At 38.3% G+C, this 19,470-nt stretch overlaps 1 protein-coding gene across 2 annotated transcripts in view; it reads left to right on the forward strand.

The window, feature by feature from the left end:
• NEK4 (NIMA related kinase 4) overlaps positions 1 to 19,470 on the forward strand; it is a 33,346-nt gene that overhangs the window by 4,127 nt on the left and 9,749 nt on the right. For both annotated transcript variants that reach the window (XM_081105983.1, XM_081105984.1), the window contains exons 4-12: positions 119 to 226; positions 3,864 to 4,018; positions 5,670 to 5,811; positions 7,641 to 8,033; positions 15,533 to 15,682; positions 16,233 to 16,382; positions 16,828 to 16,894; positions 17,669 to 17,778; positions 18,402 to 18,490. In XM_081105983.1, coding sequence (XP_080962109.1) covers positions 119 to 226; positions 3,864 to 4,018; positions 5,670 to 5,811; positions 7,641 to 8,033; positions 15,533 to 15,682; positions 16,233 to 16,382; positions 16,828 to 16,894; positions 17,669 to 17,778; positions 18,402 to 18,490 — 1,364 coding nt within the window. The remainder of the gene's footprint in view (positions 1 to 118; positions 227 to 3,863; positions 4,019 to 5,669; positions 5,812 to 7,640; positions 8,034 to 15,532; positions 15,683 to 16,232; positions 16,383 to 16,827; positions 16,895 to 17,668; positions 17,779 to 18,401; positions 18,491 to 19,470) is intronic.

Below are 19,470 nucleotides of genomic sequence, written 5' to 3' on the forward strand. Positions count from 1 at the left end.
TAGTTATGTCAAAGAATTCTCTGTGAATTGGTGTAACGAAAATGTCTTTTTCTTTTTAGGAGGAAAAATGTAAATAAGGCATTCTGATATATAACCATTTACTGTTTTTCTTTTCTAGTCTGATGTTTGGGCTCTGGGATGCTGTGCTTATGAAATGGCCACCCTGAAGCATGCTTTCAATGCAAAAGACATGAATTCTTTAGTTTATCGGATTATTGAAGGAAAGGTAAGGAAAATTCTGGAACTAATTGTTTTAAATATTTGGAGCAATGTTAATTTAATGCAGCTTTGTAAGTTGCTACTGACAAATGTGAGTAATCATTATTGGGTGGATAATTAAGAACGGTGGGTCTCTTCTGTGGGAAAGGTTGAACTGGAGGAGAAGGAATTGATCATTTCTTAACACATTGTATACCGCATAGAAATCTCTAAGACATACGCCAGGGACCGCACATTTTTGGGCAAACTGCACGTTATTTAAATCATCATAATGCACTTTAGGTGTTGTTTTCCAATAATTATAACATTTTTATTTACAAAAACAATTAAACAATTAAAGTTCCTAGTACTTTTTAAACATATGGTACTGCGTAAAACATTTTCCTCTATGAAGAGGGACCAAACAAAATTTACATAAGTATCTAGATTCGCTCCTTTTTCCATGGGCGTGAAAAACGAGAACACTTGTGAGCGGTCCTTAACAGATGGCGCGCGAAACATGAGAAAACTCCTGAGCGGTACGAAATGTGTTAATATTAATTTGTAAAAGTGGCTTAATGGCTCCAAGGAATTGGCTTTTTGAAAACCACTATGTATAGCCACAGGATGTGCAGTGCCCTAAGGGACTATTGGTAGCTTCTCCTAAACAGCTTAATGGTCAAATGAGCCCCATTTAAAATGAGTCCATTCTTGCCTGGCTGATGTTGCTCAGTGGTTAGCATCGATCCTTGAACCAAGAGTTCCCTGGTTCGATGCCCAATCAGGGCACATGCCCAGGTTGCAGGCTCTGACCCCAGTAGCGGTGTGCAGGAGGCAGCTGATCGATGTTTCTCTCTTAATGATGTTTCTATCTCTATCCCTCTCTCTTCCTCTGTCTCTAAAATCAATAAAAACATATTTAAAATAAGTAAATAATTAAAATGAGTCCATTCTGTTTGAACTTGTTCCTTTGATACCAAAGTGACAAACTTTATATGTTAGTTCCATGAGGTTAGTTGCCCTCTGCAGTGTCAGGCATCCATATACCAACAAGTTTAAGGCTATAAATGACCTACTGATTTAATTTAATCAAATTAAAAATAATTTTTTAATTTGAGAAATATTAAATTGTTTAATATTTAAAAATTAGATATTGAAAAATACAAAAGAAGTAAAAATCTTCCATAATTATACTATTTAAAGAATTAAACAAGAAAGGAGTAAAATTCCCCTCTCTTATCCATTTTAATCCCCTGTAGATAACCATTGCCAACAATTTGGTACATGGCCTTCCTGGCTTTTTCTTGTCTTATATAGATATAACTCTAGGTGTATATATGCACATGTACACACATCTATAATAATAAAATCATAATATGCTAATTAGACCAGACAGCTGAACGACCTTCCAGATGAAGCCGTGAGGGCAGGGGTCAAGGCAGAGGTGATTAGGGGCAATCAGGCAGGCAGGCGAGTGGTTAGGAGCCAGTGGTCCTGGACTGCGAGAGGGGTGTCCAACTGACGGTTTAGTCCCGATCCCGCTGTGGGATCAGGCCTAAACCGTCAGTCGGACATCCCCTGAGGGATCCCAGATTGCGAGAGGGTGCAGGCCAGGCCAAGGGACCCCACCGATGCATGATCGGGGCCTGGGAGGGTTCCAGGGGTGTCTGGTCTGTCTCACTCAGTCCTGATTGCCGGACCCCAGCAGCAAGCAAACCTACCAGTTGGAGCGGCTGCCCCCTGGTGGTCAGTGCACATCATAGCGAGCGTTGAGTGGCCTTAGCATATCATTAGCATATTACACTTTGGTTGAACCGATGACTGGACACTTAGTATATTAGGCTTTTATTATATAGGATATTCCCTATGCTGAACTTTACATCTTCATGACTATTCTGTAACTATCAATTTGTACTTCTTAATCCCTTCACCTTTGTCACCCACCCCGCCAGCTGCCCTCCCATCTTTTTCTGTAGTTTTGTTCTGTTCTTTCATTTGGGACATGTTTCTTTGTCTCTTCATTTTTGCAGCATCCCTGTGTTTGTTTCTATTATCAGGTAGAGTTGCTATGTCTTCTAGGCTTGGTAGAGTGGCCTAATGTAGTAGGTGTCCTATAGGGTCCTATGGCACAGCCTCCCTGATCACCCAAGCTGGACACTCCAGGTGAACTCCCTATGTGGGCTGTGTACACCCTCCTGTTGTAGTTGAACCTTGATTGCTGTTAGTGCATCAGTGGGAGGGATTTATCCCCAGGATGATCCGCTGCAAGGATTGACTACAGCCATCAACCTCTGACTACTGTGGAGGATCAGCTATGTGGTGGTCCACTCCACAGAGCAGGACTTACTTCAGCAGGGCTCTGGTGCCTGCTGGGTCTGCCCCTTGAGTGTGTCACTTGTGGAGGTGATTGGGTGGTGATGCTTTGACATGGTCTGAAACTGTCCACTGGGTGTGCTGGCTCTGGGCCCTCCCAGGAGGTACAGGCCAAGGTTAGGCACCACCTGTGTTCTGCCCAGGACCACATGACATGAGCTACAAAGTAATCTGCAGATGGCCACTACTTGTGCTGGACTTAGAGGAACTCAGGTGAGGCCAAGCTGTGAACCAAGGCCAGGTGCTGCTAGCCCCAGGCATTGTTGGGTCATTTAACGAGAGGTGTGGGACTTACTGAGGCCAGATGCTGCTTTTTTGAGAGGTTTTAGGAAAATCTGAAGCAAGAGCCAAGACAGGCCATTGTTATGAAAAACCACTGGAAACAGCTTTAGTGGGCTCAAAAGTTTGGTAGGGCAGGGCCTCAGGGAGTCACCAGGGAAAAGCAAACAGTGTGAGTGAGGTTGATGGAATCGCCCACCTGCCAGCTTTGTGGGAAAATGGAACAGTGGCCTCTGCCAGGACTTTTGTCTGGGAGAAAACTGCCCCTCCCAGCTGTCACCCTGATGCCAGCCATTCAGTTTCTCCCTGTATGTCTCTGTTGCCTTTCAAGCTGCTGCCCCAGTGCTGGACCTCAGACAATGAGTCTGAGTAAGTCTGTGTGTGGGCCCTTTAAGAGGAACTGCCTGGGACTCCAGCCAGGCCTCTGTCCCCCCTGGTCTCACTCTGTACTGATTTTTACAGCCAGAGGCAGTGGCTACTCTCTTCCTGGCACTGGAACCCTGGAACCTATTGCTCCTCAGGAAGACCTTTGCAGCCGAAACATCCCTCCTGATTTTTAACCGCCACACATTGGTGTGGGACCAGCCTGTTCCGCGTCTCCTCCCCTCCTACCAGTCTCTGTGTGGCTTCTTCTTTAATTTCCTAGTTGTAGGACTTGCATTCAGCCAGATTTCAGGTGGTTCTGAATAATGGTTGTTCTTTAGTTGTAATTTTACTGTGGTGTGGCAGGATGTGAGTACCATGTTTACCTATGCTGCCATCTTGACAGGATGTCTCATGCCCTTATTTCTGAAGGAGGGAGTTCTCAAATGGGAATGCTGGTTTGAAGAATATACTTTTACAACCTTACAACTTGCTGTTTTAACCAGGACATCAGTATGCTTCCTGTAGACTAATACTGGTTATTTTATGCTTATGTGGATAATGACTTAAAATAAATATTGGAAAACTCTACCTTCATTTACTTTGCTTCACAAGACGATTCGTCATAATTGTAGTATTTCTCTTTGTAGCTGCCACCAATGCCGAAAGATTATAGCCCAGAGCTGGCAGAACTGATAAGGACAATGCTGAGCAAAAGGCCTGAGGAAAGACCCTCTGTAAGGAGCATCCTGAGGCAGCCTTACATAAAGCGCCAAATCTTCTTCTTTTTGGAGGCCACAAAGGCGTAAGATACTTCCCTTGCAAGTAGCTGGGCTATATAGATGGAGTAAAAGAGGGTGGTTTCTATAATTTTAATGTGCAAGAATTTATGGTGAGTTCCTTTTAAACATGAAGTGAAATTGCATGATTAGAACATATGTTGAGATTTGCTTAATTGCTAAAATCAGAAATTGAAAGAACCATTCAGAGAATCACTTTAACGTTCCTCAGGGTATTCCAAGACATATTGAGTATGATTCTCTTAAAAAGGCATGTGTTTTAGAAACCATTTTAAAATAAGAGATTATCAAAGAAACCTATTACATTATTTACTATGTAAGATAATAGTCACATCTAAAATATAGTGCTCAGATTTCTGAGACCTTCATAAGCTTCCCTCTTTACTCATGACTTCTCAAGAGAAGGAGAATTATTTTCTTTGACTTGCAGGTCCTACCTTCACTGGGCATGTATTCCAGAATCTAAACCTTGAGGCTAAGCAAGGCCTTTATGATCTCTGCTTTGTGACATGTTAAATTTGGGAGACAAGTCCCCAGGGATAAAGGACTACCTTTTTGTTTATATTGTCTCTAATTTCCCACCAAACAGAACTTTGACCTTCAGTCTCCAGTGCTAGTCTTCATGCTTCTCTTGAATTTTCCAGAGGTTTAGCCCTGTTGTAGAAACGTCACACTAGAACAATTGGGAATAGTGTTTCTATATATATTTATTCTGCAAGTCAAGGCTGAGTATTACCAATCATTTTTACTCTCAAACTTCGCAAAGCAGTTGTGGTAGTATTTCAAACATATGAAACTTGAAGATGAAAATTATCCTGGTACTTCTATATGTGAGGCAATTTCTCAGAGATTTTTTTTTAATCCTCATCTAAGAGTATGTTTATTGATTTTAGAGAGCGGAAGTGGGGGTGGAGGGAGAGAAATGAGAGAGAGAGAGAGAGAGAGAGAGAGAGAGAGAGAGAGAGAGAGAGAAACATCGATATAATGAGAAACATTGCCTCCCATATGCACCTTGGCCAGGGATTGAACCTGCAACCTATGTATGTGCCCTGATTGGGAATCGAACCCACAACCTTTTAGAGCACGAAACAATGCTCCAACCAACTGAGCCAGGCGGCCAGGGCAATTTCTCAAAGATTTTTATTTTGGAAAAATTTTGTATTTACAGAAAAGTTGGAGAGATGGTACACAGACTTTCTATATACCTGCCATGCAGTTTCTCCTAACATTACCATGGCACATTTGTTAGTACTAAGAACCCTCATCAGTACCTTACTGTTGGCTAAACAAACTCCAGACTTTCATCAGCTTTCCCCAGTTTTTCCACTAATGTCTTTTTCTATTTCAGGATCCAATCCAGGATATCATATTACATTTAGTCCTCATGTCTCCTTAGTTAGGTTGGGTCTGGGACAATTTTCACTTTCTTTGTTTTTCATGACCTTGTTGTTTTTGAAGAGTACTGATCAAGTGTTTTATAGAATTACCCCTGGTTTTTAAAAGACTGTTCTCTATAAATTAAGCAATTCTGTAAGGGAATGTTATACATACAAACATTTTCTCATATATCTGTCATGTGCAATATATTGATAATATAAAGAAAAAAACCTTTCATTTTAATTATATTGATAACTTTTTCTTTTCTTCCTCATAAAGAAAAACCTCCAAAAATAATATTAAAAATGGTGACTCTAAATCCAAGCCTGTTTCTTCAATGTTTTCTGGAAAGGCTGAATCAAATCATGAAGTAGTTCCCCCACAACCACAGTCTTCTGAGGGCTCCAAGGCATATGAAATGGTATGTTTCTTTTTAAAAGGATACATGTTTAGAAACTGTATTAAAATGATAGGTTATATAAATAAGTTACTTTATGTGAAGTGATTAGGCTTTACTGGAGATTCTGTTATGTAATTAATTGTGTATTGTAGAGAAAGAATGCTGGTGAAGGTGATTTCGTTTAGCTCACTTTATTCCAAGTGGGCTGTCAAACTTCATGAAGTCAGTGCTGTAATAACTTCATTCTAAGAATTTCTTTTATTGAGGTGAAATTTATTTAACAAAGTTAACCATTTTAAAAAAATCTTTATTATTCAAAGTATTATATGTGTCCCTCTTTCCCCCATTAACCCTTTATAGCAAAGTTAACCGTTTTAAAGTGAACAATTAATTGCATTCAGTACATTCACAGTGTTGTGAAACCATCGCCTCTATCTAGTTCTAAAACATTTTCACGTCACTCCAAATGAAACCCCATACTTATTAGTCATCCTCATTCCTATCTGGCCCCTGAAAACCACCACCAGTGTGTTTTCTGTCTCTTATGGGTTTGCTAGATATTTCATATAAATGGAATCATACAATATGTGACCTTTTGTGTCTTGGCTTCTTTCAGTTAACATAATGTTTTTGTATCAATACTTCATTTATATGTATGTGTGAATAATATCCCATTGTATGTATATACCACAATTTGTTTATCCATTTATTCATTGATAGATATTGGGTGGTTTTCACCTTTTGGTTATTGTTATGAACATTTGTGTACAATTCTTTATTTTCTCCTAGTAATTAATTTTTAACATTTATTGATTTGAGAGAGAGAGAGAGAGAGAAACATCGATTTGTTGTTCCATTTATTTATGCATTCATTGGTTGGTTCTTGTATGTGCCCTACCTGGGATCAAACCTGAAACTTTGGTATAATGGGACAATGCTCTAACTAACTGAGCTACCTGGCCAGGGCCTGCTTTCAGTTCTTTTGGGTATATTCCTAGGACTTGAAATTTGGTAATTCTATCTTTAACTTTTTTAAAAAATATATGTTTTTATTGATTTCAGAGAGGAAGGGAGAAGGAGAGAGAGATAGAAACATCAGTGATGAGAGAGAATCATTGATCGGCTGCCTCTTCCATGCCCCCACTGGGGATCTAGCCCACAATCCGGGCATGTGCTCTGACCAGGAATCAAACCGAGACCTCCTGGTTCATGGGTCGATGTTCAACCACTGAACCACACTGACTGGGCGAGCCATTTTTAAGTGTACCATTTAGTAGCCTTAATTATATTAAAAGTGTTGTGCAACCATCACCACTATCTTCTAAAAACACTTTCATCATTCCAAACAAAAACTCTGTACCCATTAAGCACTAACTCTACATTTTTCCCCACTCCCAGGCCTTGTTAACCTCTATGAATTTGCCTGTTCTAGGTATCTTATATAAGTAGAACTATACCATATTTATTCTTTTGTGTCTGACTTATTTCACTTAGCATGTTTTCAAGGACTATACATGTTGTAACATGTATCAGAACTTCATTCCTTTCTATGGCTTTGTAATGTTCCACTATATGTATACCACATTTTGTTTATCCATTCATCTGCTAATAGACATTTGGGTCTTTTCCACCCTTTGGTCATCGTAACTAATGCTGCTGTAAACATTGGTGCACAAATACCTGTTTGAGTTCCTACTTTCAGTTCTTTGGGATATGTACCTAGGAGTAGGATTGCTGGGTCATCAGGTAATCCTATGTTTAACTTTGTGAGGAACCTGTTGTTCCATTTTGAGTTAATATGTTTATATGGTGTGAAGAGTGCTGTAATAACTTGGAAGCATTTCACTTAGGATGAAGACAAAGGTTTATCCCAGGAGAAACACAGAGTCATTGGCCCCTTGAAGACACCTGCAAGTCTGAAAGGCCACACCTGCAAAGCAGACATGAGCAGTACCACAGAATCACTAGCCACAATCAGTAGAGTGAACATTGACATCTTACCTGCAGAAAGGAACTTGAGCGACGGGTTAGTTCAAGAGAATCAGCCAAGATACATAAATGTCTCTAATGAGCTAGAAGGTAAATGTAATATTTCTCAAGTGAAGGAGAGGCTGCAGGATAGCACTAAGTCCAGCACTCGACCTGGAAACCTAATTCCTACGTGGTCCTCTAACAGTGTCATTGAGGAAAGAAAAGAGAAGCCTCTGCAGCCCCTAAACAAAGACCAAAAGCCAAAGGACCAGGTGAGTGATGTGCATGAGGTGTTCATCTTAGAAGACTGGAAAGTGTGGTTCCAAAGGCGTGGGGTGTGTTATTTGGTTGTATTCTAGTTGTGGTTTTAGGAAAATCAGCTCTTCAGTGTACCAGTTTAAACACAATGGAAACCAAAGGATGAGACCCAGGGATTCTTAGGTGCCTTCAGTGCCATGGCATAAGGTACTTGGGGGAAGCATGCTATTTGTATGTTTTTTTTCCTATTTCAGTATCATCATTCTTCCTTAGTCCTCCAAGTGGATAGGTAGTTCCAACACTTAGTTAATATCACATTCCTTCTTGCTTTTGAAAAGTTAGTGGAAAAGGAAGGAAAGGAAGGAAGGAAGGAAGGGAGGAAGGAAGGAAAAAATAAATTAGTGGATTGATCTGATTTCTTAAGGAGTAAAAGCAGATATTCTATATGTTGGAACCAAAGGGGAAGGAAGAAGAGAAGAAAAGAAAAGAAATAAAAGTAACCAAAAAAAAGGAACAGAAGGATTTTGATACTGAGAGACTATTCTGAGTATATTTAATGGCCATCTTCTACTTGAACTTGGAAAGAAACCTAAATTAGATGAAGCATGGTAATAGCTGAGGATGAGAGAAAAAAACAGAACATTTAATTAACTTTACTCTTTTTGTGTAAAATATGTTATAAATAGATTTAATAGGTATATTGACTATATTTTTATAATCTATGCTATATATATTTGGATTTGATACATTATATATTTTATTTAACATCATTTAATATAAACATTAAAACTATTTTATACATTTATATTCAGATGTTTTTAATAAAGTTTTGTTTTTATGGAAAAGAACAAGTATACTGCTTTTATCATTTAAAGTCATTGGATTAAACCAAAATATAGTCTTAAGCTTTCTTTGGACACTGGAATCCTTAGTACCTTATAGATAAAGTTTTGTGTGTCTTACTTGTTCTGCTTGGCTGTCAAATTAAATTCAAGTTCACTTTTTAAAAAATATATTTTTATTGATTTCAGAGAGGAAGGGAGAGGGAGAGAGAGATAGAAACATCAGTGATGAGAAAGAATCATCAATTAGTACCTCCTACATGCCCCCACTGGGGATGGAGCCCGCAACCCGGGCATGTGCCCTGACTGGGAATCTAACCATGACCTCCTGGTTCATAGGTCCACTCTCAACCACTGAGCCATGCCGGCTGGGCTTTTATAAAAAATTTTAAGGTGCCAATTCACTGGTTTTTATTATATTTATAAACTTCTGCAATCATTACTACTGTCTAATTCCAGAACTTTTTCATCACCTCAAAAAGAAACCCCATATCCAATGATAGTCACGCTTCATTTCTCCTTGCTCCCAGCCCCAGCTCCTATTGTCTATTCGGATTTGCCCATTCTGAGCATTTCATATAAATAGAAGAACCATATAATAGAGCATATGGTCTTTTATGTCTGGCTTCTTTTACTTAGCATAATGTTTTCAAGGTTTATACTTGTAGTATGTGCCAGTATTTCATTCCTCTTTATTGCCAATTAAAGTCCACTGTATGTATGTATCATATTTTATTTCTTCATTCCTCAGTGGATGAACAGTTGGGTTGTTCTCACTTTTTGGCTACTATGGATAATGCTGCTATGAACATTCTTGTACAAGTTTTTAGTGTGGATGTTCACTTCTCTTGGGTATATACCTAGTTGTGGAATTGAGGGGTCATATGGTAACTCTATGTTTAACTTTTTGAGGAATTGCAAATTGTTTTTCAAAGCAATTACATCCTTTTACTTCCTACCAGCAATGTATGAGAGTTATAATGTCTCCACATCTTCACCAACACTTTTTTTTTCTAGCCATCCTAGTGGGTGTTAAGTGGTATCTTATTGTGGTTTTGCTTTGTATCCTTAATGACTAATGATGTTGAGCATCATTTCATGTGCTTTTTGGCCATTAGTGTACCTACTTTGGAGAAATATCTATTCAGATCCTTTGCCCATTTTTTAGTTGGTTTATCTTTTTGTTGTTGAGTTATAAGAATTCTTTATTCTAGATGTCAGTCCCTTATAAGATATAAAGTTTGAAAATATTATCTCTCATTCTGTGGGTTGTCTTTTCACTTTATTTTTAGTTTATTTTATTGATTTTTGAGAGAGAGAGAAATATCGATGTCAGAGAGGAACAATTGGCTGCCTCTACACATGCCCCGACCAGGAATTGAACCTGCCACCTCCTGGTGCATGGGGTGACCATCCAACCAACCGAGCCACACCGACCAGGTTGTATTTTCACTTTCTTGATATTGTTCATTGAAGCACTACAGTTTTTAATTTTGTTTATTTTTAACGATTGAAGATCCATGAGGGTGAAATTTGGGGGAAGGAGAAATCTGGCTGGATAATTCATGCTTGTTTTAATAGCCATGAAATCAGAATCAATGTGCAGAAGACATTTTCTGAAATAATCTAAAATAATCTATATCTCATTAGATGGTAGTGTCAATAGAACAAAATCTTGCCACAGAATATGTTCTCTGCAATCTGCAGTTAATTAAGCAGAGGGACAAATTGTATTTAAAGACCTGTTTCAAGAATATCAACACCATTATTTTTCTAATACAAAGTTTTTTCCCCATAATGCATGTGACCCCTCTTTTTTTCCTCTGTGGTACTTGATTGCAAAGAATTCTTAAAATAGGGAGAGGCCTCATCACAGAATTTTAGTTATCTCTGGAATGTGTCTTAGGTCCCTACATACCATCTTCTTTCACTGTTCTCTGAGATTTCACCCTGTGGTTTCATTCATTAAAGCTAAGGCTTTGTTGTAAATTAAACAGAAATTCTTGGGTAGAGGTAACTCACATCTTTCTTCTTTCCTCCCTCTTCTTCTTCTTTTCCTTCTATCCCTTCATCCTTTTGTCCCTGTCTCCCTCCCACCCAAAATATCAGAAAACTTCAACATTTCTGGTTGAAGTGGGAGTAGAGAACTTGAGGCACCATTGGCACCTTTGCCCACCCCTTGCCCACTCAAGGCCAGCAAAGCACTTGTAGATTCAGGACAACCCTGGGACTCCCACTCACCTAGAAAATAGGGCAGCCACGGGGGAGTCTTCCTCACTTTTGCACAGTGCATGGGACACTGCTTCATGCCCTCTAATTGCTCCAACAATGAATTAAATCTAGACCTGCTGGCTGAGAATTATGGAATTTGAAACTGGTTCGACTGTGTTGAGCTGGCTGACGAGGAAATATTAATTCAAATAGAATAAGGTTTGACTTTTCATGGTGTGATGAAGTATTGGGCAAACATGGGTTCAGGTCCTAACTTTGATTCAGAGCTGTGGTGGGACCCTGCATAAATCATCTAACTGTCGTAGCCTCAGTGTCTTCACCTTAAAACAGGGACAATAATACTTCATTGGATTGCTGAGAGAAAAAGATTTTAATTGTGATGAAATACAATTTTGTCCATTTTGTTGTTGTTGCTTGTGCTTTTGGTGTCATGAATAGTTACCCCTATGTTGTCTTCTAAGAGTTTATAGTTTTAGTTCTGACATTAGGTCTATGATTCATTCTGAGTTAATTTTTGTGTATAGTGTAAAAAAAGGTCCAACTTTATTCTTTTGTATGTAAATATCCAGGTATCCCAGCACTTTTCATTAAAAGACACTAGGCCCCATGCACGAAATTTGTGCTAGAGTAGGTCTTCCTTGCCCTGGCTGCTGGCACCGGCTTCCCTCTGGACACTGGCAGGCACCCGGGACCTGGGCAACCTCGGCTTCATCCGGAAGGTCGTCTGGTCTAATTAGCATATTACACTTTTATTATTATAGAGGCCCGACGCATGTAATTCGTGCAAGAGTAGGCCTTCACAGCCGCGGTGTCTGCCTGGATCCCACCCTCACAGCCATAGAGGCTGCCTCGATCCCAGAAGGATGTGTGGTCTAATTAGCATATTATGCTTTTATTATAGATTATTCTTTCACCATTGAATTTTCTTGGCACTCTTGGTGGAAATCAGTAGACGATAAATGTAATGGTTTATTTCTAGACCCTCAATTCTTTTTCACTGGTTTATGTGTCTATCCTTATGTTAGTAAAACCCTGTTTTAAATATTGGTAGCTTGGCAGTAAGTTTTGAAGTTGGGAAGTTTGAGTCTTCTAACTTTATTCTTATTTTACAATATTGTTTTGACTATTTCAGGTCCTTTGCATTTCCATGCGAATTTTAAGATCAGCTTGTCAATTTCTGGAAAAAAAAAAGGGGGGGGGGATTTGATAGGATTACATCGAATCTGAGGTTCATTTGCAGAATATTGCTATCTTAATATACAGAGTGGGGCAAAAGTAGGCTTATAGTTGTATGTGAAACAGAATTTATTCTTGTATTATTGTTTATTGATTATTGTATTATTTTATACAAACAACTGTGAATCTACTTTTGCATGACCCTGAATGTCTTCAAACACATGGACATGAAATGTCTTTTAATTTATTTAGGTCTTCTTTAAATTCTTATAATGATGTTTTATTGTTTTTAGTTTGCACTTATTTTGTGAAATTTATTTCTTTGCATTTTATTCCATTTGATACTATTGTAAATGGAATTGTTTTCTTAATTTCATTTTCATAGTGTTCATTGCTTGTGTATAGAAATACAATTGATTTTTGTATATTAATCTTATACCACACAGCCTTTACTGAACCCCATTATTGGTTCTAATAATTTTTTTTATAATGGATGCCTTAAGATTTTTTGAATATAAGATCATGTCATCTGTGAACAGAGATAGTTTTACTTCTTCCTTTCCAATCAGGATTGTTTTTATTTCTTTTTCTTGCCTAATTGCTCTGGCTAGAACCTCTATTACAATGTGTAAATAAAAGTGTTGAGAGGGAACATCTTGTTTTGTTCCTGATCAAATTAATTTGTTACATAAGTGTTTTTTTAAAGTACATCTTAAATATGTTTTTATTGATTTTTAGAGTGAGAGGAAGGGAGAGGGAGAGAGAGATAGAAACATTGATGAGAGAGAAATATAATTGATTGGCTGCCTCCTGCAAACCAATCAATTGGGGATCGTGCCCGCAATCTGGGCATGTGCCCTGACTAAGAATCGAATCACTCAACCACTGAACCACACCAGCCAGGCTTACATCAGGGTTTTAGAGCAGATTTTTTGTTTGATAGAATTTTATGTCCAGCATTTCCTCTTTTTGTGTTACTATTTTTAAAAGTAGAACTTTTTTTCCAAGATAATTGGATTTTATGGAGAAATCCCCTAATCATTTATTCTGTCACTCTTGTATAAGCTTTATTTTGAACAGCCTATGCTTACTACCAGCAGAGAAACATTTACCTCATGCTTCAGAATTATATCAATCATTGTTTATTATCTTGTTTGTCTTGTTCAGCTTGAATATTATGTAGTAATATTGTAAAATTTAATCATTTACTATATTTTATACATAATGTTAGGTGTACTCTTGAAAGAATAAACTTAACAAGTTATCCTATATAATAAAAGGCTAATATGCAAATCAACCGAACGGTAGAATGACTGGTCACTATGACACACACTGACTACCAGGGGGAGCTGCTCCCCGGTGGTCAGTGCACTCCCGCAGGGGAAACGCTGCTCAGCTAGAAGCCCTGAGCCAGACTCATGGCTGGCGAGTGCAGCAGTGTTGGCAGGAGCCTCTCCCACCTCCATGGCCGTGCTAAGGCTTAGACCCACGGGGAGCGGGCCTAGGCCGTCAGTCGGACATCACCCAAGGGCTCCCAGACTGCAAGAGGGCACAGGCTGGGCTGAGGGACGTCCCCCGCCCCCGAGTGCACAAATTTCATGCACTGGGCCTCTAGTTACCTGAAGGAGTCACTGTTTTGTGTTTGTTAGAGGATATGAATCATAGATGATGTCTTAATGATAATGACTCTTAGAAGCAATTTCACTTTGTATTAATACTACATTGTTAATTTTTCTTCCTAAAAATGTACCACATAGTAGGCTCTTGAAAAAAATTGTTGATTGAGCCATATTTAATTATTTGAAAACTTAGATATTCTGATATTAAAAATTTGTTTGAAAAATTTAAGTAGCTACTTTATTTTATTTTTAATCCTTACTGTAGGATATTTTTCCATTGATTTTTTTAGGGAGAGGAAAAGAAAGAGGAAAAGACAGAGAGAAACAGCAATGTGAGAGAAACACACCGATTGGTTGCCTCTTGTGCTTGCGCCGACCAGGACCAAGGTATGTGCTCTTGACTGAAATCGAACCTGGGACCCTTCGGTCTGCAGGCTGATACTCTATCCACTGAGCCAAACCGGCGAGGGCTTAAATATCTATTTTAATGTTTGGTATAAAATTAGTTTCTAAAACAGCTACCCAATAAAATGCTAAGCCCTTGCCCTGGCCAGGGTGGCTCAGCTGGTTGAACATTGTCTGTACACTGTAAGGTGGTGGGTTTGATTCCTGGTCAGGACACATACCCAGGTTTCAGGTAGATAGATGTTTTCTCCCTCCCTCCCTCCTTCTCTCCATCCCTTCTCTTCTCTCTAAAATCAATAAAAATAGCCCTACCCGGTTTGGCTCAGCGGATAGAGCGTTGGCCTGCGGACTGAAGGGTCCTGGGTTCGATTCTGATCAAGGGCATGTACCTTGGTTGCGGGCACATCCCCAGTAGGGAGTGTGCAGGAGACAGCTGATCGATGTTTCTCTCTCATCGATGTTTCTAACACTCTATCCCTCTCCCTTCCTCTCCGAAAAAAATCAATAAAATATTTTTTTAAAAAATCAATAAAAATAAAGCAAAACATGTCCTCAGATGAGGATTTTTAAAAACAAATAATAAAAAAGACTAAGCCTTGGTGAACTTTATATAACTTAAAAGGCAATTTATTTTACCATTACTACTGCTAGTAATAGCTCTGATTTTTTGAGTATTTAATGTGCTAGACATAGTTCTAAGTACTTTAGTGCACTATATTTCCTAATTCTCCAACAGTCATACGAATGTGTGTGAAGCATTTTACCCATTTACATATGGATGAAGAAACTGAGGTTCAGGAAGATTAAATTTCTCAGATATGACTCCATCTAACTCCAAATTCAATGCTCTTTTCATGGTAATTTAAAGGCATTTTTCATGGTACATCTAAATTACTCATGTTTACTTGGAAATTATGTATATGTTGAATTGGATTTCATTTAAAATGTTTCTTAGTTTTCTGCATATTAGTAGTTTCAGGTTAATAACAATATAAATAATTTAATTAAAATAATTATATTTTTAATTTGGGGAAAAAGAAAAAAGCCAGAAAATATGAATAACTGATTTTAGCATTATGTCTTTGCCTATAAACACTGTAAATACGCATTTATTTTGAGAAAAACAACTTCTTTTCATTTTCATTTATAATTTTAAAAGTAGGTATAGGGTGTTTGGCTGTTTGGAAATTCAAAAGACTATTTTATATTTTGTGTGTTTTTGTGTGTGTATTTTTTAAGGATCAAGTTGCCGGTGAGTGGGTAATGGAAAAACAGGACAGAATCCACCCAGGTTTACAGTCACACAGCTCTGGGTCTGAACCTTCCCTGTCTCGACAGCGACGGCAGAAGAAAAGAGAACAGACTGAACACAGTGGGGAAAAAGGACAGGTTGGACGAGATCTCTTGACAAAGTCATTGTGCAACTGCTTGGGAAGTAGGAAGCTCAAGTTCTACTTAGAATGATTAGCAGTTGCCAGATAGGCACCCGGGAAATGCAAGGAACATTTAGAGGGGTGACAAGGGCAAGATATTAGTTTTCAAATGTCAGTAAGTTGGATGCAGAGTAAGGATTTTGTCTTTTCCAGCAAAGATGGACAGATTGAGAGTTAAAGAAACAGGCTAATGAGTACATCCGATTCTCCCTGTTATATTGATGAGCAGTTTCTCCCTCCTTCTGTATACAATCATGTTGACATCTCATTTCTTTTTTTTTCTTTAATTGAGATATTACACCATTTCTTGAAGTAACTTTTATAGGCACACTCTCATAATACTTCACTTTGGCAGAATTTCTTCCCCCCAAAATTCAGTGTTTTGAAGTTTTTGAGAGCAAATCACTGTTGAATACATAGGAAACTTACTAATAGGGGTACTTTGGAGGTGGGTTATCATTATCATATGAAACTGATAATTTCCCCCTCTTTTAAAAATATTTAAGTTCCAGGAGGCTCTGCCACAACGTTTGCCTTCTCTTCCTGCTGTTGGAAAAGGGGATGTCACATTAACCCAAAAGGATGCTGAAAACCAAAATAGAGTGATCACTGAGTCTGTGAGCAGTTCCAGGAGCAGTGAGATGTCATCATCAAAGGTTTGTGGGGGTATATGTCAGATTAAATAAAAACCTATAAAGCTTTTTGGTTATGAAATCCTGCATATATTGTGAAGTTTTGTATTAAAATATCTTAGCCCTACTTTTTGCCAAACACTGTAAGGAACAGATATGTGATTCTTAGTAGAAGCACTGATGAAGTGGACAGACTCTAAAGTTCCAGAGATGGTCACTTATGGCTAACTAGGAGACCAAGTAGATTCTGAATGGAGGAAATGCAAAATTCCCCAATTGTCCTTCCAAAAATGAGTACAGTACTTTCTAGAAACGGGGCTGCTGTGATCGGTCCTAGCTAGTAGCTGTAACCCTGATGCAGACTGGTCTGTGCAAGGTCTTTCCTGTAGGGCTACATGATACTTCGTGCATTATAGGTGTTGTAAGAGTGGTGAGAAGAAATGGAAATAACTCTGACTTTCTTTAAAAGGACCGACCGTTATCAGCAAGAGAGAGGAGGCGACTAAAGCAGTCACAGGAAGAGAGATTCCCCTCAGGTAAAGTTGTTCTCTTTTCTTCATCTTTTGGAGGTTTGACTCATGGACATAAATATTGGTTCTGATTGTGAGGTGTTAAGAATTTTCAAGCAATAGTAATACATTTTCGAAACTGATTTGGAAGAAATTTTGAAATTTCTTAGTCAAGCCTTTAAAAACAATTCAGCATAGGCTGTTGGATCTGGAACTTGTATTATCAGTGGAAGAGGATTTTAAAAAGAGAGCAAGAGGGCTTTGAGTGGCAATAATTCCTGGAAGGTTTCAGACAGGAAATCGAGTGTTTAATTTGTTTGCATGTTCAGAGTCTGCTGGTCATAGAAGTGCTGTTTTCTAAGGAACAGAGAGGGGAAACTGGGAGAATCGTGGTGCCTAGGGCTACGTGCCGTGATCACTCCTATTACTATTAACTAAAGACAGTACTGGCATTTCCATTTATTGAATGCTAATTAAGTTTCATGCACCATGGTAAGCATTTTAAGGGCATTATCTCAATTTATATTTACAGTAACTGTCAAAGGTAGTCAGCATTATCCCATTTTGCAGCTGAAGGAACTGAGGCTCAGAGTGGTTAAGTATCGTGCTTAAGATCACAGAGCTGGTTGACCGAGAGCTCAACTTTGAACTGAAGTGTCAGATACCAGAGTGATGATGATATGCTATCTGAGTTACTTCTGGACTGGTCCTTGCTGGGTTATCTCCCATACCCAGTGCAAAGCCCTCTTCTGTTGAGGCCAGCCCATCACAAACCACTGCTGGGGATGGTCACTTTTTCAGGCCCTTCAGTGAGGAGAGCTTCTGTGAGTACACCGGGGCCAGGGCAGCCACAAGAGGAAAGCCAGCTCACCCCTGCTCCAAGGTTGTCTTCTGACCGAAGCTTTGCTCAGGTACATTGCTTAGCCCGAAGGAGAAAAGGTGGACGTGTCTGCATCTGGCAAGCCTAATATAGTAAACCTCATAAATACCAGTTCCAGGGCAAGATTTGTTTCCTTAACAATATTCTGTGATTTAGTCGTTTCACTAATTGAGATGGTCCTTTCCATTTTCCAAAGTTGTAAGGTTTGTGTGTAATTATATCAAATAATCCTTTAAAGAGCTGTATTTTACGAAAGTGCCTTACATATGAACAAACTGAGGTTGCTTTTATTTAGGTGGCGTTCTATCTAGCTTAAAATGCCAATATTCCTTATGGTACCAACCCTCTGCTTAGGAGTTGGAATACCAGAATTGTTTGTCCACTCTTGTCTGGAAAGGAAATGTCTTCACAGCTGAGACTTTCCAGGGCCTTATAAAACTTCACCTTGATGTTCCTCAGGCTTCTCTTGTGGATTTCATGGGTGAACTGGGACATGATTTGGGTAAAATAACTTCAATTTTTATATCCATTAGTTTTTCCTGGTAAATTGGATCTAAGTGCACAATCTAGCTAGACATTGCATCTAAGACCTTTTCGTTTATTGCATTCTGGTTGTGTTGTCATGTGGAATTTTGTTTTTCCAAACTTTAATAGAAAAGGAAACTTACCCATTGTTTCTCTGAGGAGGAGTTAAGTTCTTCTACAAGTTCAACTGATAAATCAGATGGTGATTCCAGGGAAGGGTAAGTTCTATTTTTCTCTCTCTTCATAAAGTATTTCTGTTTGAATTAATTCTAAATGTATATTTATAGTAGTAGTCAGACCTGTAGTATTGTCATTGCTAACATTATAAATGTTTTTTTTTTATATGCTAGCATTAAAAATATCTCTTCTGAAAAAAAGCAACCATGTTTGATACATTGTTGGTTGGTGTAAAAAAGAAAGACAAAGATTTTTTTTTAAGTTGAAACTCTAAGTGTGGCCTGAAAGTTATTCTGGAAGGAAATAGAGGTTTCCTTCAAACATCTGACGAACTGTAATTAATAAAAATAAAAAAATTAAAAATATCTCTTCTAATGAGCACATCTGATTTTCATTCAGAATTTTATTAATGTCTTCTAATGTTTTTTGGACCCCCTCCTGCCTGCCTTTTTGAGGATCCTAGTTACATTATTAATTATTTAAAGCTGTCCCATAGCTCACCAATGGTATTAATATTTTTAGATTTTAGACTGTTTTTGTTTCATTTTGCATATATTCTATTGCTGTATCATTGAATTCACCATTCTAGCTTTTCTTCTGTGGTGTCGGTTCTGTTAATCCCTTCCAGTGTATTTAACACATTATGTTTTTCATTTTTAGGAGTTCACTTTGGGTCTTTTTATTTTTTTTTATCCTCATCTAAGGATATGTTTTTATTGATTTTATTGATTTTAAAGAGAAAGAGAGAGACAGAGAAACATTGATCAGTTGCCTCCTATATGTGCCCCGACTGGGATCAAACCTAGGTATGTGCCCTGACCAGGAATGGAACCCGTGATCCTTTGGTGCACAGGACAATACTCCAACCAATGAACCACACTGGCCAGGGCTAATTTGGTCTTTTTAAATATCTTCCATGCCTCTCCTTAATATTTAATACTTTTGTTTACTTTGGACATATGGAATATATTTATAACAACTTTATAGTTATTACTTATAATAACTTCAATGTCTTTATTTA

This window comes from Myotis nattereri (assembly GCF_964212035.1).
Source record: "Myotis nattereri genome assembly, chromosome: 14".
Lineage (NCBI taxonomy): Eukaryota > Metazoa > Chordata > Mammalia > Chiroptera > Vespertilionidae > Myotis > Myotis nattereri.